Source organism: Mobula hypostoma, chromosome 12 (genome assembly GCF_963921235.1).
Source record: "Mobula hypostoma chromosome 12, sMobHyp1.1, whole genome shotgun sequence".
In the NCBI taxonomy this organism is placed as follows: domain Eukaryota; kingdom Metazoa; phylum Chordata; class Chondrichthyes; order Myliobatiformes; family Myliobatidae; genus Mobula; species Mobula hypostoma.
The window spans coordinates 45823457-45846884 of record NC_086108.1 but is presented as its reverse complement, the minus strand read 5'-3'; the positions used below and the strand labels follow the sequence as shown (position 1 = coordinate 45846884).

The window sequence follows — 23428 nt, the reverse complement described above, 5'->3', positions numbered from 1 at the left end:
TTCCATTGAAGATGAGGTCTTCCTTTGAATCATGAACAAAAAGATTAGCAAAAACGAGTCAAACAGCTGGGTAGCTTCCCTTCCTTTCCGCTCTCCAAGACAGTTCCTACCAGACAACAGAGAGCAGGCTCTCAGTTGACTCATGTCCCTCAGTCACATTGAGAAGGAAACCAGAAATGAAAGATCATTATGCAGAGTTCACGGAGAGACTCTTCAGAAACAATCACGCTGAGTTAGCACCTCCACCAGATTTCAACAAAGAAAACTAGTTGCCCAACTTCAGTGTTTACCACTCCCAGAAACCTGCACGAATACAAATTGTCTTTGATTCAATTGTGCGGTTCAAAGTCATATCACAGAGCAATGTGCTCTTGCAGGGTCCAGAACTCAATAACCTTCTCCTCGGGGTCCTCGTGCTTCACAACGGAGTCCGTCGCAGTAATAACAGACATTGAACAAATGTTCCACAGCTTCCTAGTGAGAGAGGATCACCGAGACTACCTCAGATTCTTGTGTTTCATGACCACCAACTGGACGTCGAGATTCTAGAGTATCACAGGAGAGTTCATTTATTGGGTAACTGGCCCAGCTGTGGCATCACTGCCTTAAGAGGGCAAGATGGAAAATCAGAACTGAAGAACAGAGGTATGTAGAAATGTACTTCCACATGGGTGATGGTCTTCAATCGTTTTCTGAAGCAGAAGAAGCAGTCAGAATAATCTCAGACTGCATAAGATCGCATCCAACAGTGCTTAAGTCATGCAACATTTCCTATCTGAAGATCTGGACAAAAGGGGTCTACAGAATCTTGCCCTTGGATAGGACTTGCCTCCTATGCAGCACATTCTGGCCTTGGATGGTACCTCATTACTGACACCATTACTTTCTATGTTGCTGATACTGAAAGACCCTTTACACAGCGTGGCTAGCAACAGCTGATGTGACCCTTGTGGATTTGCTGCTCCAATCAATATCCAGGGACACTTCACGTTAAGGGAGTTGACCAAAACAGTTGATCTCGGATGCTCGTGGATGTAACGTCCCATTCGCTAAAGAGAAACATGAGCAGTGGCAGTAGTGGTGTTCTTCCCTTCGGGATCTTGAAGCTTTGAAGATTCCACTGCAATTCCACTACTGCAGATCAAAAGAAAAGAGGAACTGCACCTTCTGTGATGTGTCAACTAAAGTTATTTTGTTGCTTTTGCATACCAGACGGTCACAGACACTGCTGGATATGGTGAAGGTGGACTCATCCCGGGGAAGGCAAAGCTTGCTCACAAATCACTCTCACCATAGCAAGGCTTGATCTCACTGTTGATATTCTAACAACCGAGACAGCAGAGACGACAGCTGAAGAGCTGGACACAGAACTAGATGATATCAAGTTCTTTACCGGCAGCAAGGTTGTGCTCAGTTACATATTATGAAAAAAGGAGATCCTATGTTTAAGTGCATAATAGAATCCGACGTATCAGTTTATCAACCCAGAAAAGCCAATGGGTATACTTTCCTACTGATCTCAGCCTGGCTGATCATGCCTCAAGAGGATTCCAAGCTAATCACCTCAGAGTCTCCTCATGGAGAACTAGCCCAGCACTTCTTGCTTATCCCCACAAGGAATGTCATCAAAGCCGGTATTTTCGAAGAGAGAAGGGTTTAAGATGGCGTAGTAAGATGTTTTCAAGACAAGTCTCCAAGACTATCCTTCTTTTGCCAAAGACGTAATGAAATGATCATTGGACTTTCGTTTCAGTAGTCAAGTTTGACATCCTATGGGTGCCGGGCAGGGAGTGTCCTGCCCTCTAGAGGTGCAATTCTTATTGTATGATCAACACTTCCTACACAGATTAATTCTGATTCTATTTAAAGCACACAGTGGAAAGACATCCAACTCCATCCTCCTTGCCCTTGAAACAGCAATATCTTTTCACAAGTAAGATCTCAAAAATCCTGAAGAAAGCTTTTGTCTCAGGGGATTTTTAAGAAGGTTTTTAAACTCGCTGAGTAGCTTTGTACATATGCACTGCAAGGGCAGTAGATTTAGCCTGGCTTGTTTGATTGTAGATGATTATAATCTTTGCTTCTTTGACAGAGGCTGTAAAATTACACTGTCCCTTTACATTTTGCACCATGTAGAGAAGTCCTGACTATCAAATAAACAAAAATCAGACAAAGTCCTTGCCAAAGGCCTAAAGCAGAAATAATTTAAACTTGAAGCTATAAACATTTATTGATTCAACAGTTGCAGCATTCAGCTGCCATTGGTGACATCTGTGTGTCCCCAGCAGTTAAGAATATATTTATATTTTTAATGTTATACATAATGCACAATATTGGTGTTGAAAATCCAACAGGTCCTTTTGCTAACAACCACATATAACTGCAGGCCTTCTCTTATTTCTTCAGTAAATAAAATCTTCATTTCCACCTAGTTGTTTTGCCTTATCCATTCACATTTTTACTCCTGCAGTTCACTTCCTCTCACCACTACCCATTATATCCAACAAACAAAATGGATTGCTACACGGCTAGATGCACCTTTTGAAAGTCATGGGTCACATTCTAACAAAGTGACGAATATTCATAGTTGTTACTGCCAGCTGAGTTTTAATCAATTTTACCAGTAGTTCTTTGAGGTTTTATTCTGCTTTATTATGCAGAAAAATTCTTTGGCACAAATTAGTCATTCCAACCAGCCAAAGACACTGCTGTTACTGCTTTAGTCCACCCTTAAGAAGAAGAAAGCCCTTAACTCCGAGTGGAGTCATCGGGACGGCATCATGATGGCGTTTTTTTTTAGCAGCTTTTCTTATTTTTACAAGGCCGAGTTGCTAGCTCGGCACTCAACCCAGCACGGATGGAAATCGTGCAAGGGAGCCGGCTGGATTCGAACTCGGGAGCCTTTGCTCCGAAGTCCGGCACTGATGCCACTCTGCCACCAGCTGGCGTAGGGAAAACAAAACTAGTACTGGATTTCTTTGGAAATTGTATTACAGTGTGGTGGTACAAAAGGTTACAGATTACAATTAGACAAGCACCCAGCATTCAGATTCCTGATAAAAGTCAAGATCAGAGTTTGTCAGGAGGTTGCAGTTAAGATTCAAGGTTAACTCAAATGTTTCTCTTGTTCAGCACGAAACACCTTAAAATACAGCGAGTGACCTTTGCTCCATGTTGACACATTAATCAGATGCCAGATAGAAACTCTTTTTTAAAAAGTTGATTCAATGATTTATTATATTGCCCATCAGGTTTTCAGCCTTCAGTGGCAACCTTCTTAAGGTATTTATTTTCCATCGGGACTAAGATTTATCAGGACAGGATTAAGAAATAAAAAGAGACACACACGTGGTTTCAGTAATGGTGTTAATGAGTAGAACTATTACATTGGAATCAGGAGCAGCAAGGTTGGAATCTCTCTCCATTAAAAAAAATCTCAACATGTTTTAAACCATGCTCCATGTGGCACAAGGATCCGCAGATGCTGGAATCTGGAGCAAAGAAATAAACTGCTGGAATTCAGTAGGTCGAGCGGTATCTGCAGAGGCACAGAAACAGATGACATTTCAAATCACGACCCTGCATCAGGACATTGAGCAAGCAGAGGATAGCCAGTGAGAAGGAATATGACACAGGTTGGTAGGTGATAGGTGGAACGAAATGGGGGGAGGGAGAAAAAGATTGTCAGATGGAACTATATGTAAAGTGGTGGGGGGGGGGTGGGAGAGATGAGGAGAACCCTGAGACAGAACAAGATAGTCATGGTCATACTTTATTGATCCCAGGGGAAATTGGTTTTTGTTACAGTTGCACCATAACTAATAAATAGTAATAAAACCATAAATAATTGAATAGTAATATGTAAATTATGCCAGGAAATAAGTCCAGGACCAGCCTATTGGCTCAGAGTGTCTGACCCTCCAAGGGAGGAGTTGTAAAGTTTGATGGCCACAGGCAGGAATGACTTCCTGTGACGCTCTGTGTTGCCTCTCGGTGGAATGAGTCTGGCTGAATGTACTCCTGTGCCCACCCAGTACATTATGTAGTGGATGGGAGACATTGACCAAGATGGCATGCAACTTAGACAGCATCCTCTTTTCAGACACCACCGTGAGAGAGTCCAGTTCCGTCGCCACAACATCACTGGCCTTACGAATGAGTTTGTTGATTCTGTTGGTGTCTGCTACCCTCAGCCTGCTGCCCCAGCACACAACAGCAAACATGATCACACTGGCCACCATATGATAGGTGGCAACACAAAATGAAGTTAGGTGGATGCAATAGGTGGGAGAAGGGAGAGACAACTGCTAATATGTGATTGGTGGAACCTTACCAGGAAGGAATGATGGGCAGGGACCTGAACAGCACTTCCAGGATGAGGCAGAGGTTCACAAGCACCTCTCTAATATGCTCAATTGCAATTGGCGCTCTCTATGTGAGCTTCCCTGTATTGGGGAGATCAAGTTTAGGCTAGGTGACCATTTTGCAGAACACCCGGTTTCTTCTCTCTTGGTTCAACTTTCCAATGCACTTTTCCACCCACTCCATCTTCCCCCTCTTATCTGGTACCACCCATCGCTTCCTAGCACAGCTCTTCCTCCTCCCTGATACCAGCCTCTGTCTCACCCTTCCCTTTCACTTCTACACCACTCCCTTGCCTCCACAAATACTGCTTGATACACTGAGTTCTTCCAGCAGCTTGTTTTCTCATGTCGCCTCGAAGCCTCTTTGCATCCTCATTATTTACATGTCACATTAGATTCCAAAGTTAATTCACAGTTTGTGAACAGTTGGGTCCTAACTGGAATATATGACGACGCAACATGGTGTATTCCAAATAGTGCTGAATCATGGTTATAATCTTAAATGCCTTCAGGCACTGTGGCAGCAAAAGCAAGAAACTTGTGCAACAGCACAACGTACCCTGGAAAGAGTCATTCCATTCCTAATCAGTTCCATGATTAAACTCCATTAACAATTGTTTGTTGAGGGGCTGCCAACAGACTTAATTCAAAGTCATCTATTGAACAAAGAGCAACAGTAGACAGCATCTTACGACACAATATGGTTCAAGTACAGACTCTAAGCAGACTACCTGCTCTTTATCAAAATTCTATTTCAGGGTCAAATAGTTTTTAATTTGATGTTCCAAGACTATGAATCACACAATTACCATTCATCTTCTCAATGTCACCAATCCGGTTCCAATGGATAATTGTTCCATAGCTGCAAACACTAATAATCTTAAGACCTTGCTTGCAGAAAGGAAAGCCAATACATCTCCACTAAGAAGGTAAGATGATATCAACAGTATTTCTGCTCATTACACAGTTTTTTTTAAATAACCCCTGGTGAGTCCTCTGCAGGTGAACTAATGTTAAGGGCCAAATTGCAATTTTCAGAAAAGATCCACTATCCATTTGCATACATCATAAAAAATTTTTAAAAAATACATTTCCTTCTTCCCACCCCTTGCTCCCCACCCCCCCCCCCCCCGCCACATACACATTTTTTAAAGAGCAAATTATATTCTCTACAATTTTGGGCTGCTGATTTGTGAATTCTTTAAGGGCAAATTTCTGAAACCCAAACAGGGGTCACCAGTATAGAACATAGAAATTTACAGCACATTACAGGCCCTTTGAGCCATAATGTTGTGCCAACCATGTAACCTACTCTAGAAACTGCCTAGAATTTCCCTACTGCATTGCCCTCTATTTTTCTAAGCTCCATGTACCTATCTAAGAGGCTCTTAAAAGACCCTATTGTATCCGCTTCCACCACCGTCGCCTGCAGTGCATTCCATGCACGCACAACTCTCTGTGTGAAAAACTTACCCTTGACATCCCCTCAGTACCCATTTCCAAGCACCTTAAAACTATGTTCCCTCATGTTAGCCATTTCAGCCCTGGGAAAAAGCCTCTGGCTATCCACACAATCAATGCCCCGCATCATCTTATACACCTCTGTCAGGTCACCTCTCATCCTCTGTCGCTCCAAGGAGAAAAGGCCAAGTACACTCAACCTTTTCTCATAAGGTATATCCTCCAATCCAGGCAACATCCTTGTAAATCTCCTCTGCACTCTCTCTATAGTATCCACATCCTTCCTGTAGTGAGGTGACCAGAACTGAACACAGTAATCCAAGCTGGATCTGACCAAGGTCTTATATAGCTGTAACATTACCTCATGGCTCTTGAACTCAATCCCACGGTTGATAAATGCCAACGCACCATATGCCTTAACAACACTGTCAACCTGCGCAGCAGCTTTGAGTGTCCTGTGGACACGGACCCCAAGATCTCTCGGATCCTCCACACTGCCAAGAGTCTGACCATTTATATTATATTGTCTTCAGACTGGACCTACCAGAATGAACCACTTCACACTTATCTGGGTTGAACTCCATCTGCCACTTCTCAGCCCAGTTCTGCATCCTATCAATGTCCCGCTGTAACCTCTGACGACCCACCAGACTGTCCACAACACACCCAATCTCTGTGTCATCAGCAAACTTACTAACCCACCTTCTACTTCTTCATCCAGATCATTTATATTAAAAAAATCCACAAAGAGGAGGGGTCCCTGAACAGATCCCTGCGGAACACCACTGGTCACTGACCTCCATGCAGAATATGAACTACCTACAACCACCCTTTGCCTTCTGTGGACAAGCCCATAGGTGAAAATTTATTCTTCTAATAATCAAGTTGATACTTCAATATCAAATCCATAATCAAATAATTGCTAAAGGCAGTACTTCCATCACAGCTGTGTTTTGGATGAAACACACTCTTAAATGCCAAATCCATACTGTGTAACCAGAGTAGTGGAATCAGATCAAACTGTCAAGTTTACACCAGAAGTCAAACCCTCACATTTGGTTTGCAGCTGGCCCCTTCTACCGTCAGTGCGAGACAGGCAGTAACAGGAGCTGCAATAGCACTTAACATGGCAGCCAAGTATTTCCAAATGGCCTTCCAAAAATCTCTGTGCTGAACCTGCATCCCAATAAACACAGTACCTTCCTGTAAAATATTTCAAAGTAAAATTCTTACACTCGCAACACGTGCTAACCAACTGAGGAATGAATGATCAAAAAGTCAATCACACAATCTGCTTGGAGGTTTTTAAACACTTGCGAAATAAAGATGGACTTCCAGGGCAGCATCACCACCACCTTACTCAGGATCATCCCTTGCAAGGGGCAAAGTAAAATCCTATTTTCATCCTGCTACAAAAGGGATGTGTTGTTTTAGAATAGGAACATTATCTAAAATGTGACAGAGGAAAAGCACAAGAAAAAAGGTGAAGAAAGGCAAATACAAGAGATACAAGTTTATTTCATTATAAAATGTGACAGATAAATTAAAATGATTTAATCATGAGGGACTGACATCAGCCCTTGGTCAAGAGGACTTTGTAAATAAGAAATTTGTGGCTTCCAAGACCAAACCTAACAATAAGCCCGTCACATCAGAGCTCCATTGTCACTGTTTGCAGATTCAGCAGCCAGACACCCAACAAACTTTGCCAAGTTAAAGTTCTTTTTTCAAAAAAAGCATACGTACACACACTGTGATGCCAATGACATCATCAGAACAAGAGTTTTCTATCTGGCCCCAACTGCCTAGCAGGTAGTCTCAAGGTAATCAAAAACTGTTGCATGTCAAATATACCAGGAGCTACAATGGTTCACTATTCTCATCAGATGCACTGGGTTAAAATTATGCCAGCTCCCGGATCCTTTCTGGTTGTTTGCTCAAGGCAGCAGCAGGAAAAACTCCTTCAAACAGTTTCAGCTAAGTATCAGACTACTGCTTCAAATCATTAAAATCAAATTGGCACTTGTTTCCCTTCAACAAACCTGGTTAAAATAATAATTCAGTGAAATGGTACACCGTGCACTGGGTTAGTAAAACAGGCACTTATATCTAATCAACATAGAGGCAGCAGCTAAACTGTCACACCCTTAAAGTGAAAAACAACTGTCATATTTAACTTGCAGCATTCCTGGGGTGATGCTGTTACTAATTCTCATTGTGCTACAATTATCAAATTGAGCTCAAGTAATGAGAACACTCGCCACTTATTTCATTCAAGTGTTGAACATACAGGTACACTACTTAGTGCTCAGAAGAGTGGTAACACTTCCCTGCCCTCCCTGTTACGGCACACTGCTCTGCCAAAAGCCCAGCGTGAATTACTCCATTGTTTGTTGTGAAGAGGCCGTCCCCGAGGGTGGGGGTTGGGTTGTCTGAGCCAAACAGTGCACCTATTCAGCATGAAATTACGTGCCCTATTGTTGCACACTGGCAGGTACAGCGAATGCTGAACATTGTTGGGGACAGGCATCACCAGTTGTACATTCTGTCAGAACACCAGGATCCGATGATCTCCATCACCACCTCCTGAGAGATGAGCTGGATGCTCATTGCTCATCTCTCCTTCCTTTCAGGAGACTCAGCCCGGAAATTGAGCTAAAAATAAATAAATAAATAAATAAATAAATCAGGAAGTCAGGTTAGGTACCATCTGTGGAAAGGAAAATGCTGCACTTCAGCTGAGGGGGAAGGACAGGAATAAAAAGGTATGAATTGAGAAGCTAGGAGATAACAGGTGAAAAAGGTAAAGAACTGAAGGAGAGGACAGATGACCAAGGGATAAAGGGAAGGAGATGGGGAGATGGGGAGGGAGGTGATGGGGGGGTCATGAGGAAGGAGGAGAGAAAGAGGGTCACCAGAATGTGGAAAAACAAACTGAGGAGTTTACAGGGGGAATGGGGGGGGGGGTGTGGAGGTGGGTTACCAGAAGTTACGTTCATTTTGAGGTGAAAGTTAGAAATAATGCATACGATATAAGGAATATCTCCAATAGCACTACACTAGTGTTGTAATGATAAACAGTTGGAATCACCCAGTTGATAGATTAGTGAGAAAATTTACAAAGAAAACAAAGAAATTCAAATGCTGGAACATGTAGAGGGGAAGCCCCAATTAGGGAAGACAACACCATCAGACATTACTTTCCAAAGGGATGTTCACTTCTTAATTGCTCAGCCCACTCTTTCATCTACACTAGTTATTCCCCGAACAATGAAACCTCAAGAGAGGCAGCACCCATCCTTCTACCATCCAGGAACTCGAACAGTCCTCTGAGGTGAAGCAGCAATTCGCCTGCACTTCTTCAAATCTAGCAAAATGCACTCATAGTACAGGCTCTTCCTCAATAGGGAAAACGTGTGCAGCTCCTGTGACAGCTTTGCAGAGAACTTGTGTAGCGTCTTCAAGGACAGTTTGAGCTTCCAGTTACCTATCACATTAATTCTCAACCCTACTTCAATAGACAGGTTGGACTCTTTCACAGTTCAAGTAAGGACCAATGCAGAATTGGGGAACTGCAGTTCATCTTGTGGTATGGGCTGCCGCAGTCTTCCAGACTCAACATTTAATTCAACAATTTCAGGTAGCAGGCTTTCTGCCTACTCCATGCTCTCTCGAATTGCCTTATCAGCAGTTCTGACAAAGCACTTTTGACCTGAATTATTAACAGATGCCCTTTTCACAGATGCTACCTGATCAGCTGAGTGTTTCTGATATTTTCTCTTTTCATTTCACAATTAGAGATTCTACACGCTTTTGAATTTCACACCATCATAGCAAACAGCAGGCAAGGTAGAGTTTTGCACCAGATTCTCAATGCAGTAGTGTGAAGCCCAAATGAAGGCCCTCTATGGACAGGGGAGTCCATGTACCCGTGAGTGCTGGAACTGGAAGACCAGGAGCTCTATAGCACTGAAAGTATCAGTGCACAGCCAAAGTCCTCTCACGTTTTATTCATCAGGAGGCTAAGGATTAGATATTTAAAGTATCTGTGGAATACGAGGGGTTGACTTCTTGTGCCATGCATCTGGGAATTTTGAGAGGTGGGTGTTGTTAGGAAGTGTGGAAAATTTCAGGGATCATGGCACTGATGCTTGTGGGAGGGATCACAGACAGTTCCTTTGTCATGTGTAAAGGAAACGTGCAACCTACCTTGCACATACAGGGGCACAGCATATGCTACAAGTTAATTACCCGTCCTAAGATGATAATGAATGCGGTTTATATTGCCCTATATTAGAATACATTAATTTCAAAATTAGAGGTCATACTGCAGGCGATTTAAGGATTAAATTTAGGTCACCTCAACAGAGTCATAAGAGGATTGAAATCATCCAGAATAGACAGATCATTTAGCAAACTTGCCGTTGAACTCAATATCTTCTCTACAGGGGCAGCAGTGTTTATAGCCTCCTTAAAAATAAGTTTTATTTTTAAATGATTTCAACAAATAAAACAATTTCATTTTAGACTTTGACTTGTATTGAGGATTCAGACCCTCGCAAGGTTTGGTTTACGGATTTTTGGGGGGTGAGGGGAGAAAGGTGGTTAAGAATCAATAAACATTATTTACAAACCAAGTTCCAGACAAAATAAGTGTAGATATCAATCATAATCAATTAATGCAGTTTCATTTGTTTGGGAATAATATTAAATCCATACAAAAAAGATTAAAAAGTTCAAAAAAAAAATCACATCTTTTATTAGTGTTACAGGAATACAGACATTAACTTTCCATTACTAGCAATGAAGAACTCTTTTTAATGACCTACAAGAGTTTGGCAAAATTGCCATTTATTGGTGAAAAACAAAACTAGAATTTTGCCAAGCTCAAGTTTTTATCTTCAGGAAGCAAGGTATAACCAATGACTTTAAACATTAACTGTTTTCTCTCCTCACAGGTACTAAATGACCTAAAGAGAAGTTTTGGCATTTTCTGTTGTTTAGGATAAGACCATAAGACATAAGAGCAGAATTAGGCCATTCAGCCCATCGAGTCTGCTCCACCATTCCATCATGACTGATCCTGGATCTTACTTAACCTCATACACCTGCCCTCTCGCCATAACCTTTGATGCCCCGACTGATCAGGAAACTATCAATTTACGCTTTAAATATACTCATGGTTTTGGCCTCCACAGATGACTATGGCAGAGGGTTCCACAGATTCACTACTCTCTGGCTAAAATCATTCCTCCATACCTGTTCTAAAGGGTCTCCCCTCTATTCTGAGGTTGTACCCTCTAGTTCTCGATACCACCGCCATAGGAAACACCCTCTCCAAATCCACCCTATCTAATCCTTTCAACATTCGGTCGGTTTCAATAAGATTCCCCCCACATTCTTCTAAGTTCCAGTGAGTACAGGCCCAAAGCCTCCAAGCTCTCCTCATATGTTAACCCCTTCATTCCCAGAATCATCCTCGTGAACCTCCTTTGGACTCTTTCCAATGACAACACATCCTTTCTGGCCCAAAACTGTTGACAATACTCAAAGTGCAGCCTGACTAGTGTCTTATAAAGCCTCAGCATTATCTCCTTGTTTTTATATTCTATTCCCCTTGAAATGAATGCCAACATTGCACTTGCCTTCTTTACCACAGACTCAACCTGTAAATTAACCTTCTGGCAGTCTTGCATGAAGTCCCTTTGCATCTCTGATGTTTTAATTTTCTCCCCATTTAGATAACAGTCCGCACTTCTGTTTCTTTCACCAAAATGCATTATCATACATTTCCCAACACTGTATTCTGTCTGCCATTTTTTTGCCCATTCCTCCAATTTGTCTAAGTCCTATTGCAATCACATTGCTTCCTCAGCACTACCTACCCCTCTACCCATCTTTGTCTCATCAGCAAATTTTGCCACAAAGCCATCAATTCCATTAACTAATTCACTGACAAACAATGTGAAAAGTAGCGGTCCCAATACCGACTCCTGAGGAACGCCTCTAGTCATTGGCAGTCAACCAGAAAAGACCCCTTTTATTCCCACTCACTGCCTCCTGCCTGAAAGCCGTTCTTCTATCTATGCCAGTAATGCTATAGGATGTTATCTTGTTAAGCAGCCTCATGTAAGGCACCTTATCAAATGCCTTCTGAAAAACCAAATAAATGACATCCACTGCCTCTCCTTTTCCACCCTGCTTGTTACTTCCTCGAAGAACTAACAGATTTGTCAGGCAAGATTTCCCTTTACAGAAACCATGCTGACTTTGACTCATTTTATCATTAGTCTCCAAGCACCCCAAAACCTCACCCTTAATAATGGGCTCCAACATTTTCCCCACCCACCGAGGTTAGGCTGACTGGCCTATTAATTGTGCGCATGCGCCGGCCGTGCATGCAGCCTGGCACAGCCGTTCTGATCTATTCTTACTTTCTTCTCACCTTTTAATTTACGTTATTTTTTGTATTTTTTTTTCTCTCACGGTAACACGTCGAAGCTGCGCCCTCTCTAACATGCTGGTAGAGAGAGTTTTATTTGGGTTTTCTTTAGTGCTGGAAATGGTTACATCCCGACACACGGGATAGAAGCAAGGTCGCATTGTGTATTCCACGGACCAGCAAATACCAGCCGGCTTAGCAAACAGAGCGGCAGATACACCTGCTGAAATCCAGAGGAAAACACACAGAGGGGGATCACAAATCTGAGGAAAGAGGACCGGGTCGAGACAACAGACACTTTTGGAGAAGAGGAGTTCGGTGGGTAACACCGTTCCGGCTGACCGGAAGTGCACTGAGAGCGGTAAGCATAAAGGAGTTGGGTGCTTACTGTTCTGGTTAACAACGGATGGTGCAATCCGGGGCATATTACGATCGAGGAACGTGTTTGTAGACTGGATATTGAACTCCTTACTGTTGGACTTCGGCCACATTCCACCGTGATACAACACTTGGCGGCACGGGAGGTCGTTCCTGCCTGTGGCCATCGAACGTGCAGCTCCTCCCGTGGAGGGTCAGACACCCTGAGCCAATAGACTGGTCCTGGACTTATTTTCCATCTGGCATAGTTTGCATTTTGGTGTTTGATTGTTGGGGTTTTTTGTATTGCTATATTTACGCTCTATTCTTGGTTGGTGCGGCTGTAACGAAACCAAATTTCCCTCTGGATTAATAACGTATATCTATCTATCTATCTTATTTTCTTTTGCCTTCCTCCCTTCTTAAAGAGTGGAGTGACATTTGCAATTTTCCAGTCCCCCGGGACCATGCCAGAATCAAGTGATTCATGAAAGATCATGACCAATGCATCCATTATCTCTTCAGCAACCTCTCCCAGGACTCTGGGATGTAGTCCATCTAGTCCAGGTGCCTTATCCACCTTAAGACCTTTCAGTTTGCCTAGCACATTTTCCTTTGTAATAGCAAAGGCACGTACTCTTGCTCCCTGACACTCATGGACATCTGGCACACTGCTAGTGTCTTCCACAGTGAAGAGTGATGCAAAGTACCCATTAAGTTCATCTACCATTTCTTCAACCCCATTATTACCTTACCAGCATCATTTTTCAGTGGTCCGATATCAACTCTCATCTCCCTTTTATTCTTTATATAACTGAAAACACGTTTTGTATCCTGTTTTATACAGTTTACCCTTCTTTGTCCCTTTGCAATCTCAACCCCGCATCTTGGCTACTATTTGGAGGCCTATATATGATTCTCATAATGTTTTCTCACCCTTGCAGTTACTTAACTCCACCCACAAAGATTGAACATTCTCTGACCCTATGTCACCTCTTCCTGAAGATGGAATTCCATCTCTCATCAACAGAGCCACACCACCACCTATGCCTTCCTGCCTGTCCTTTTGATACAACATATATCCTTTGATATTAAGCTCCCATCTATAACCTTTAATTGGCCATGCCTCAGTGATGCCCACAATGTCATACTGACCAATCACCAAATGCACCACAAGCTCATCCACCTTATTCCAAATACTACGTGTATTTAAATACAGCATCTTCAGTCCTGCATTCTTCACCCTTTTGAACTTTGCCTCTGTGGTACAATTTAAATCTTTGCACTGTCTGTATTTGTACCCAATCATTGGCTTGGGCTTCCTTACATTCATATTACCCCCATCATTTACTTGTAAACCTGTTGGCTCATCCTCAACTCTACCATATTGATTCCCATCCCCCTGCCATATTAGTTTAAACAACTCCCAACAGTTCTAGTAAACCCACCCGTAAAGATATTGGCCCCCCTCGGATTCAAGTGAGGGTTGTTTGCTTTGATTCAGGAAACTGATGGGCGACTGAGTTGAGAACTATGAAATCTGTATGTTAAAAAAAGCTGAAGACCAGTTAAACTAAGAAAGACTTTTATTCTTTATCAGAGGGGTCAAAAGCCAGGTAGAGGCATGGGAATGACTAAAGAGGAAAATGGGTAAACAAACATTCACTCAGAATGATACAGGCGCTTGGAACTCAGTGCTTGAAAAGCTGCAAGAGGCAAAAATGCTCACCGTATTAAATAATACTTGCGTGTGTACTGAGAATAAAGGTGACATGCAAAAATCACATATGAAACTCAAAAATATTTCCAACCTGCACAGATGTTATGGGTCAGGAAGCCTACTTTATAAATCATATGAAGATTAATTAGTGCAATGTAAAGAATTATTTTTCCCTGCTTTACCCTTCTGTACTATCCATGCTGACAGCCACTTCTTTGATCCCACTGAATATCCTTCATACATAACTTGGACAGCTATTGCAGCTGTGCAAGGCGCTGCAGTCAAGCTCGATTTTTCTCTGCAAGAACATTTCATTCAGGTGCCTGGATAATAAACACTAGTAGTACATTCCCATGTCACAGACCAATTGCAGTTTCTTAACTCTCCAGGCTTTGGTCGGGATTTTTTCTTTTGCTAATCCAATTTAGTGTATTGGTTCAGCAGGTCAAAGGAAATTTCACCAGGGGGTATCGGACAGCCCGGCATTGAACCCTTTTCCCAGATTCCTCTTTCCAATATCCCTGGTAAATACACAGATCAATTAACTTGGTAGGTAACAGATCAATTGGGGTGTTTGGGGTGTCAGGGAGGGTGAAGGGGCTTGTCATGTCCATTCCAGGGCAGCTCACCCCCTTTTGGTCTCCACCAGACACTCAGCTCTCACCCATGGCTCCAAGTAGCTGCTTGCGTGCGACAGGGGGCACACCCTGGGCATACCACTTCGACAGACGGGTTAAACCAGGTGAAGGTAGCCAGCAGCCTCATACCTCAGTGAGACAGGAACATGCCTGCCCTAGCATACGAAATCAGCTCCAATGGACCGGGCAGATGAGATCTACGGTGGGATCCAATGGCCAGGAAGAGTGTACTGCATCGCTCCGTGGAGAGCAAAGGGCATGACAAGGCACAGAAGATGTCAGGGTCATCCACTGAATCCAAAGACCCCAGTTTGTGACGCTTGTTCATACAATTAGACCCAGACTTCATTCGAGAGAGCGAACTGGCCCAGTGCAACGCCTTTTCCACCACGAGAATGCTCCCACACACATTTCCTATCGTCGCCGGACATGATGGACAACCACCAACAGATCAATAAGCACAATTGCATCAAGGAGACTAGAAATATGGTACTTCACTCAACTCAATAGGGGCCAAGTTTATTCGACTCTACAGCGAATATGGGTGCCAATCGGGCCAATGCAATTTCATAATTTTAAAACCAAAAACTAAAAGCATTCTTCATAAAAGGAATGGAAAGCAGTGTTTAACAATTAATGAAAACCAGAGATAAAAGAGAACATTACATGGCTCTCTGCAGAATGATTTTTCTTTCAGCAGGGAGGATTAGAAGTAAACGTGCAGAATTTTAAATTTGTCCTGAGAATCAAAGTTTATTTTAAAAAAAGCTCAAGAAATCCATGTTAAGTCCTCAGCAATTGGAATCACTGAAATCCAAACTCTAACTCAGAAGATTACTTGTATGTTAACTGCAGCCTTTATATCTGAAAAATGACTGACAGTCAATAGGAATTCGGTGGATGCAGTTTATCTAGATTTCAAAAGAAATTCCAAAATGTACCTCATAATAAGAGGATAAGACCTGGGAGCCAGAACTAAGCCATTCAGCCCATTGATCCGCACCACAGTTTGATCATGACTGACTTATTTTTCTTCTCAGACCCATTCTCCTTCCTGTAAAGTTTGATGCCCTTATTAATTAGCCTTCTATCGGCATCCACATTAAATATCCCCAATGACCTGGCATCCCCAGGCATCAGTGGCAATAACTCCACAGATTCACCAGCCTCTGGCTAAAGAAATTTTTCCTCATCTCTTTTCTAAAGGGACATCCTTGCATTATAAAGCTGTGCCCTCTGGTTCTAGACTCTCTCACTGTTAGAAGCACCCTGTCCACCTCTGCTTTATATAGGCCTTTCAATATTCGGCAGGCTTCAACGAGATCCACCCCCCCTTATTTTTCTAAACTCCAACAAGTTCAGTCCCAGAGCCATCATTCCTGCCTCATATGTTAACCCTTTTGGCACTGGGATAATGCTCATGAACCTTTTCTGGACTCTCTCCAACATCAGCACATCCTTTCTTAGATATGGGGCCCAACACAGCTCACATTACTCCAAATGTGGTCTGACCAATCCCTTAAAAAGACTCAGCATTACACCTTTTCTTTTATATTCCAGTCCTTTTATATTTCCAGTTCCAAATGCCAACATTGCATTTGGCTTCCTTCCCACCGATTCAACCCGCAAGGTAACCTTTAGGGGAACCTGCACCAGGACACCCAAGTCCTCTCACTTCTGAATTCTGTGTTTAGAAAATAGTGTATGCCTTTATTCCTTCTACCAAAGCACATGACCGTACACTTCCCTACATTATATTCCATCTGCCACTTCTTCGTCCGTTCTCCTAATCTGTCCAAGTCCTACTTTCAAGTTTGAAGAATGCAGAGTGCCAGCAGAATAGGTGGTTCATTTGTTCCAAAAAGGGGAACTGTTCAAATGGGGGCTGTTCAGAGGAGGAAATGGATTGTGGTATTCCACAAGGATCGGTGCTGTGTCCGCTGCTGTTTACAATTTACTTTAGTTATCTGGATGTCAGGATCAAAATCTTGATACTGAAGTGGGATGAGAAAGCTCACAAGGACATTAATAAACATGCAAATTGATAAATCGTTGGCAACTGTTCAACACAAAAGGGAGTATATTTTGTAGAAAGGTAATTTTCTTATTTGGAAACTTCAAGTCCTGATGGGGGCAGAGGAGCCAAGAGACCTTTGGAGTACTAATATTGCACTTCATGAGCAGAAGCAAAACACAAGGGTTTATTACTAAAAAACTGAAAAGCTGGGAACTTCATAGTAAAGTTGCACCAGACTTTGAGTCAATCACATTTAGAGCTGCATACAGTTCTGGTTGTCGTATGATCAGAAGAATAAAGGCAGAGTAGAGAAGATTAACAAGGAAAATAATAAAAACAAAGCTATACTTATCAAGTAAAAGATGAGCAGTGGGAAATCTAATACAGTAGTGGGGAGATGTGAAATTACTACAAAAAGAGTGATTATAACAAATGGTTTAACACTTTTAAAAGATGTAGAATATATGAGGGAATGAAAATTTGCACTTGGGCTTAAAATGAAATTACTAAAAGTGGACATGAAGCTTTTGGACAGTTGTGACGCCAAAAACAAACAAACATTTTGATTTTACTCACACTCAATCACAGCAACCCAAATCTCCCGGCAATCAGTCTTGCATTCCGAAAACCTAAGCAGATCAGCCCATTAAGGGCTTCAGATCTACTCCATCATTCAACATCCTGACTGGTCTTCCACCTCAAACACACCTTACCCCAAAAACAACCCGGACCGAGCATCCAGGTTACTAAATTCTAAAAGATTCAGCACCCCAAGTACTCAGACATATTTCCTCATGTCTCACACCACTTAAAAATTCAGCAATTCATAAACACAAGAGGTTCTGCAGATGCTGGAAATCTTAAGCAACACACACACAAATTGCTGGAGGGACTCAGCAACTCAGGTCACATCTATGAAGGGAATAAATAGCTGACATTTTGGACTAAGATGATTCATCATAACTGGAAAGGAAGGGAGCAGAAGCAGAATGAGGTGGGGGAGGGGGTGTAACCGGATGGAGCACAAGCTGTGGCAAGTGATTGGTGAAACCAAGTGGGTGGGGAAGGGGGTTTGATTGTAGAAGCTGGAAGGGGATAGGTACAAGGAGTAAGGGGCTGAAAAAATCCAACAGGAGAGGGCAATGGGAGAAAGGGAAGGAGGACAGCAACCATAGGGAGGTGATGGGCAGGTGAGAAGAGAAGGGGTGAGAAGGTATCATACAAAATGCTGGAGGAACTCAGAAGGCCAGGCAGCATCTATGGAAAAGAGCACAGTCGACGTTTGGGCTGCCTGGCCTGCTGAGTTCCTCCAGCATTTTGTGTGTGTTGCTCTGATTTCCAGCATCTGCAGATTTTCTCTTGTTTAGGGTGAGAAGGTAACTAGAATTGAGAATGTCAAGAAGAGATGGTGGGGGGGGGGGTGGTAGTTGAAATTACCAGAAGTTAGAGACATTGATGTTCATACCATCAGGTTGGAGACTACCCAGGCAGAGAGGAAGTGGCGCTCCCGAGTTTGGCTTCATCACATCAGAACAGGAATGGGAAATAGGACTGAAATGGGTAGCCACTGGGAGATCCCGTCCGTTGCAGCGAATGGAGTGAAGGTACTTGGCAGAGCAGTCCCCCAATCTGTGCCAGGTCTCTCTGAAGTAGAGGAGGCCACATCAGGAGCAACAGATACAATAGATGCAGGTGAAGTGTCACTTCACCCAAGGACTGCTTGGGGAACCCAATGGTGGTGAGAGAAGTGGTGTAGGGGTAGGTACAACACTTGTCACACTTGCAAGGATAACTGCCAGGAGGAAGATCAGAGGAGAGGAATGAGTGAACAAGGGAGCCACGTGGAGAGTGATCCCTATAGAAAGTGGAGTGGGGAGGGGGAGGGAAAGACGTGCTTAGTGGTGGGATCCTATTGGACATGGTGAAGGTTATGGAGAGTAGAGGCTCGTGGGATGGTAGGCAAGAACAAGGGAAAAATGCTTTTTCTCCTCCATGGATGCTGCCTGACTTGTTGAGTTCCTCCAGCATTTTGTGCTCATTGCTAAAAAAAAAATCAGCATTCTTGTTGCTATAATGGACAATCTTTTTTTTTAGTTAGGGAACCATAAATTTCTTATTCCGATAATTTAACATTATTTCACTGCTAATTTCCTCCAGCATTTTGTGTGTTACTCTATTTCACCAACTCAATATGCTCTTTAAATTTTCTCCCTTCTTTTCCACACTAAACACACAACAGATACGGGCCACTCTTCATGAAGGTTTATATTCCATTTGAATATGACATTTGAATTCCCTGATAACTAAGCAACACTGACCAGTGAGCAACGAACCAACACGCACTCCTTCCTTTGAATTAGCTGCCGTCCCTGAGAAACTCGATTGGGTCCCGCGACGGCATGGCTGATTTGGCGATGATGTAAAATGCTAGAGAAAAGTTTAAGAATGAACGCCACTGCTCCAGAACAATTTACTGCCGTGTTAATTTTTTTTTCTTTGCACGAATTCTGTTTTTGCTCCGCTTGTATTTTATGTAAGCGACACGAATCATGCAGTTTTGGAGCCACACACTTCCTACTCCTCCCAGGTCATCCAAGAGTTGACCTTACACTTAATGAATGAACTACACCTTACTGGCGGGGCTTAAAAGGTAAAGAGGCGTGTCTAAACTGGCATTGCCTATTGGTGGTTTACAGCCACGTGGTATATCTGCTGTTCCATCGCCAGCCAACGACTATATTGCCTTGCTTCGAAACACAAGCCGACACATTTCCGCTCATTTACAACGCAACCCGGGTAAAGTTACTGTCATCCCACAGCGAAGCAGCCGGTGGTGGGCATGTGTTGCCCTGCCAAATGGGCCTGATTGGTCCCAGTGCAGTCTGGGGTAATTCACCAAGCACCTTGGCTGCGGGCCACAACGTGTTAAACCACCTCACTTCCCACTGGCATTTCATAATCTGATGGTACTCACGGCAGTCGTCCTCATCGCTGTTGTCCATACAGTCGTCGTCTCCATCACAGCGCCAAAGTAACGCGATGCACCGATTGTTCTTGCATTGAAACTGACCCTCGTCACAGTGCAGCCGAGTACCTGAACGGCGGGGTGGGGATCGGTTTTTATTTACACGGTTCAAACAGTGCAAAAAAATAAAACAAAAACCCAGCTATAGCAATGCAAAAATACACGATGTGCGCCCCGCACCGAGCTACCACCAGAAGTAGCTCCTGGTAAGGCAATACTGCTAAAACCTCATATCATTCATTAAAAAAATTACTATACCAGGAAATAGCTGTCCTGCTCAGCAGCTGTAATAAAAAAACTGCAAGTGTTAATTACCAAAATATTTTAAAGCCAAAAAAAACTGGCAATGAATCGGATACACGTTTACTCTAGCGTTTTGGCTGGAAAGAATACGGATGAAAATCAATACCCTTCGGCATGCCGATTTATTTCAACTCTAAACACCATCACATTCAATGGACTGGCATGAAAACATGACCCACCATTGTCAATTCCAAAATACCTATTAAGATTTATTTTTTTAAAAACACATGTACTAACCTTCAAGCACGTGCAAATTCAATAATAACAACGCAAACGAAAGAATCCACATTGTCTCCTTTGCTCATCCCCTGACGCTGCAACCTCTCGCCTTGAACAGCACTGTCCCTCGTAGGAGCGAAGCCAAACGGCAGCTCCTGACGTAAGTACTAGAAGGAGGAACGTAAAGTTAAAGCGCAATCACATCACATTCCCGATTTCGCAGCAGGAGCGCAGGTTAAGCGAATGGGAATGCAGAAATTCAACAGGATCGAACGACAAAATTCACTGGGATGTGACCTGCCTCCCCGTACCCACTCCGAGCCCAATGTTTGCGGCTGTCATTTAAACGCACACGGAAGGCATGTGATAAAATTCCTATGTGGGAATATTACATGAATCGGAATCTCAAGGAATAGACGGCAAATCACTGACCTAATTAGGAAATTTAATTGATTGTTCACGACCCCAAATGATATGTTTTAGGGGTGAAACAACTCACCAAACACTGGTATGATGAAATAGAAACCCACATTTCCAAGTTTGCTGGCAGCAAAAAAAAAGGCTAGGTGGTATTGCAGGTGTCAACAGAAAGACTGCAATACAAAGGGATATTAATAGATTCGGCAAATCGCCAAAATTGTGACAAAGCAACTTCAATGTTGGTAAAAAGTAGGTCTTAATTTTTGGATTTAAGTTATTTCAAAATGATCAAAAGACAGGATCCATGAATGCCTTATTAAAGAAAAACAGGTGCAGGCACGTTTTTTTTCCCCAGCAGCTAAGACTGGAGCAAAGTAATGAAAAAGGGTGTTGAGCTGAATGATCTAGAGCACTGTGAGAATATAAGTTATGTTCCTGCTCTATCAATCTCGTAGATTGAGAAAGAGTTTCTTCAGCCAGAGGGGGTGAATCTGTGGAATCCCTTGCCACAGCTGTGGAGAAAAATATCTTTAAGACAGATCGAAAGGTTCTTGATTAATAAGGTTGTCAAGGGGGAGAATGGCTTTAAAATATCAGCCATGATCAAATGGCAGAGAAGACTAGATAAGGTGTCACTCCTGAGGCTGCTTAACAAGCTACAATCCCATGGTATTACAGGAAAGAGACCAGTATGGATAAAGCAGTGGCTGATTGGCTGGAGCCAAATAAAGGGAGCCTTTTCTGGCTGGCTGCCCGTTGATACTGGTGTTCTACAGGGGTCAGTGTTGGGGCTGCTTCTTTTTACATTATATGTCAGTTACGTTGACGATGGAATTGATTGCTGTGTTGCAAAGTTTGCAGATGATGCGAAGGTAGCTGGAGAGGCAGGTAGCTTTGAGGAAATAGGGAGGCTACTGAAAGATTTGGGCAGATTAGGAGAATGGGCAGAGAAGTAGAAGGCCAAATACGGTGTCAGGAAGTGTATAGTCATGTACTTTGGTAGACAAAATAAAAGGATAGACTATTTTCTAAATGGAGAGAAAATTCAAACATCTGAGGCACAAAGTGACCTGGGAGTCCTTGTGCAGGATTCCCTAAAGGTTAATTTGCAGGTTGAGTCTGTGGAGAAGAAGACAAATGAAATGTTAGCATTCATTTCAAGAGGACTAGAATATAAAAGCAAAGGATGTACTGTTGAAACTTTATAAAGCACTAGTGAGGCCTCACTTGGAGTATTGTGAGCAGTTTTGGGCCCCTTATCTTAGAAAGAGTGTGCTGAAATTGGAGAGGGTACAAAGGAGACTCACGAAATGATTCCAGGATTGAATGGCTTGTCATATGAAGAGCGCTTGATGGCTCTGGGTCTGCATTCACCAGAATTCCAAAGAATAACGGGTGCATAATTGAAACATCGAATGGGGAAAGATTTTAATTGATTAGATGTGGAGAGCATGTTTCCTATGTTGGGAGAGTCTAGGACCAGAGGACATAGCCTCAAAATAAACATAGAAAACCTACAGCACAAAACAGGCCCTTCGGCCCACAATGCTGTGCCGAACATGTACTTACTTTAGAAATTACTTAGGGTTACCTGTAGTCCTCTATTTTTCTAAGCTCCATGTACCTATCCAGGAGTCTCTTAGAAGACCCTATTGTATTTGCCTCCACTACCGTCACCAGCAGCCCATTCCACGCACTCACCACTCTCTGCGTTAAAAAAAACTTACCCCTTAATAGAGGGGTAGCCTTTCAGAATGGAGATGAGGAGGAATTTCTTTAGCCAGGGAGTGGTGAATCTGTGGAATTTGTTGCCACAGGGAGCTGTGGAGGCCAAGTCTTTATGTATACTTATGGCAGAGGTTGAGAGGTTCTTGATCAGTCAGGGCATGAAGGGATACGGGGAGAAGACAGGAGACTGGGGCAGAGAGGAAAATTGGATCAGCCATGATGAAATGGAAGTGCTGACTTGATGGGCCAAATGGCCTAATTCTGCTGTCATATCTCATGGTCTCAGAAGCCCAATGGCCAAAAACTGTTATATTGTAGAGTCACCATGTAGTACAGCATGAAAACAATTTTATTGGCCCAAGTGGCCCATATTGTTTCTGCTAATTCCTGATACGCCTATATCTTGTCATAATGATAATTCTGACATTACATCTTGCATAATAAATTGCATGCGGTGTCAATAAAACAGTAATAATAGGCTCAAAATGTTAATTATGTTAAAAGATTACATACATTAAGTTTGCAGGCCCTGTAGTTTACAAGCTTATAGAAAAATTTGACAGAAGAGGAATGAGTAGTATTATTTCTGGAGATGCCACAGATTGCAGATACAGGAATCTGGAGCAAATAAACAAACTGCTGAAGAAACTCAGAATGCCAGGGATTGAGCAGGTGACATTTCAGGTCAAGCCCCTTCAACTTAATGGAAAAAGTAGGGGGAAGGTATAAAGATA

At 42.8% G+C, this 23428-nt stretch overlaps 1 protein-coding gene across 4 annotated transcripts in view; it reads right to left on the bottom strand.

Annotated features, from left to right (window-relative positions):
• The window catches only part of lrp8 (low density lipoprotein receptor-related protein 8, apolipoprotein e receptor), a 121706-nt gene extending 100994 nt beyond the window's left edge, over positions 1-20712 (bottom strand). For all 4 annotated transcript variants that reach the window (XM_063063968.1, XM_063063969.1, XM_063063971.1 and 1 more), the window contains exons 1-2: positions 20565-20712; positions 19974-20093 (exon numbers count right to left, since the gene is read on the bottom strand). In XM_063063968.1, the coding sequence (XP_062920038.1) occupies positions 19974-20093; positions 20565-20616 (172 nt within the window). In that variant the 5' untranslated portion in view covers positions 20617-20712. The remainder of the gene's footprint in view (positions 1-19973; positions 20094-20564) is intronic.
• Positions 20713-23428: the final 2716 nt, after the last annotated feature.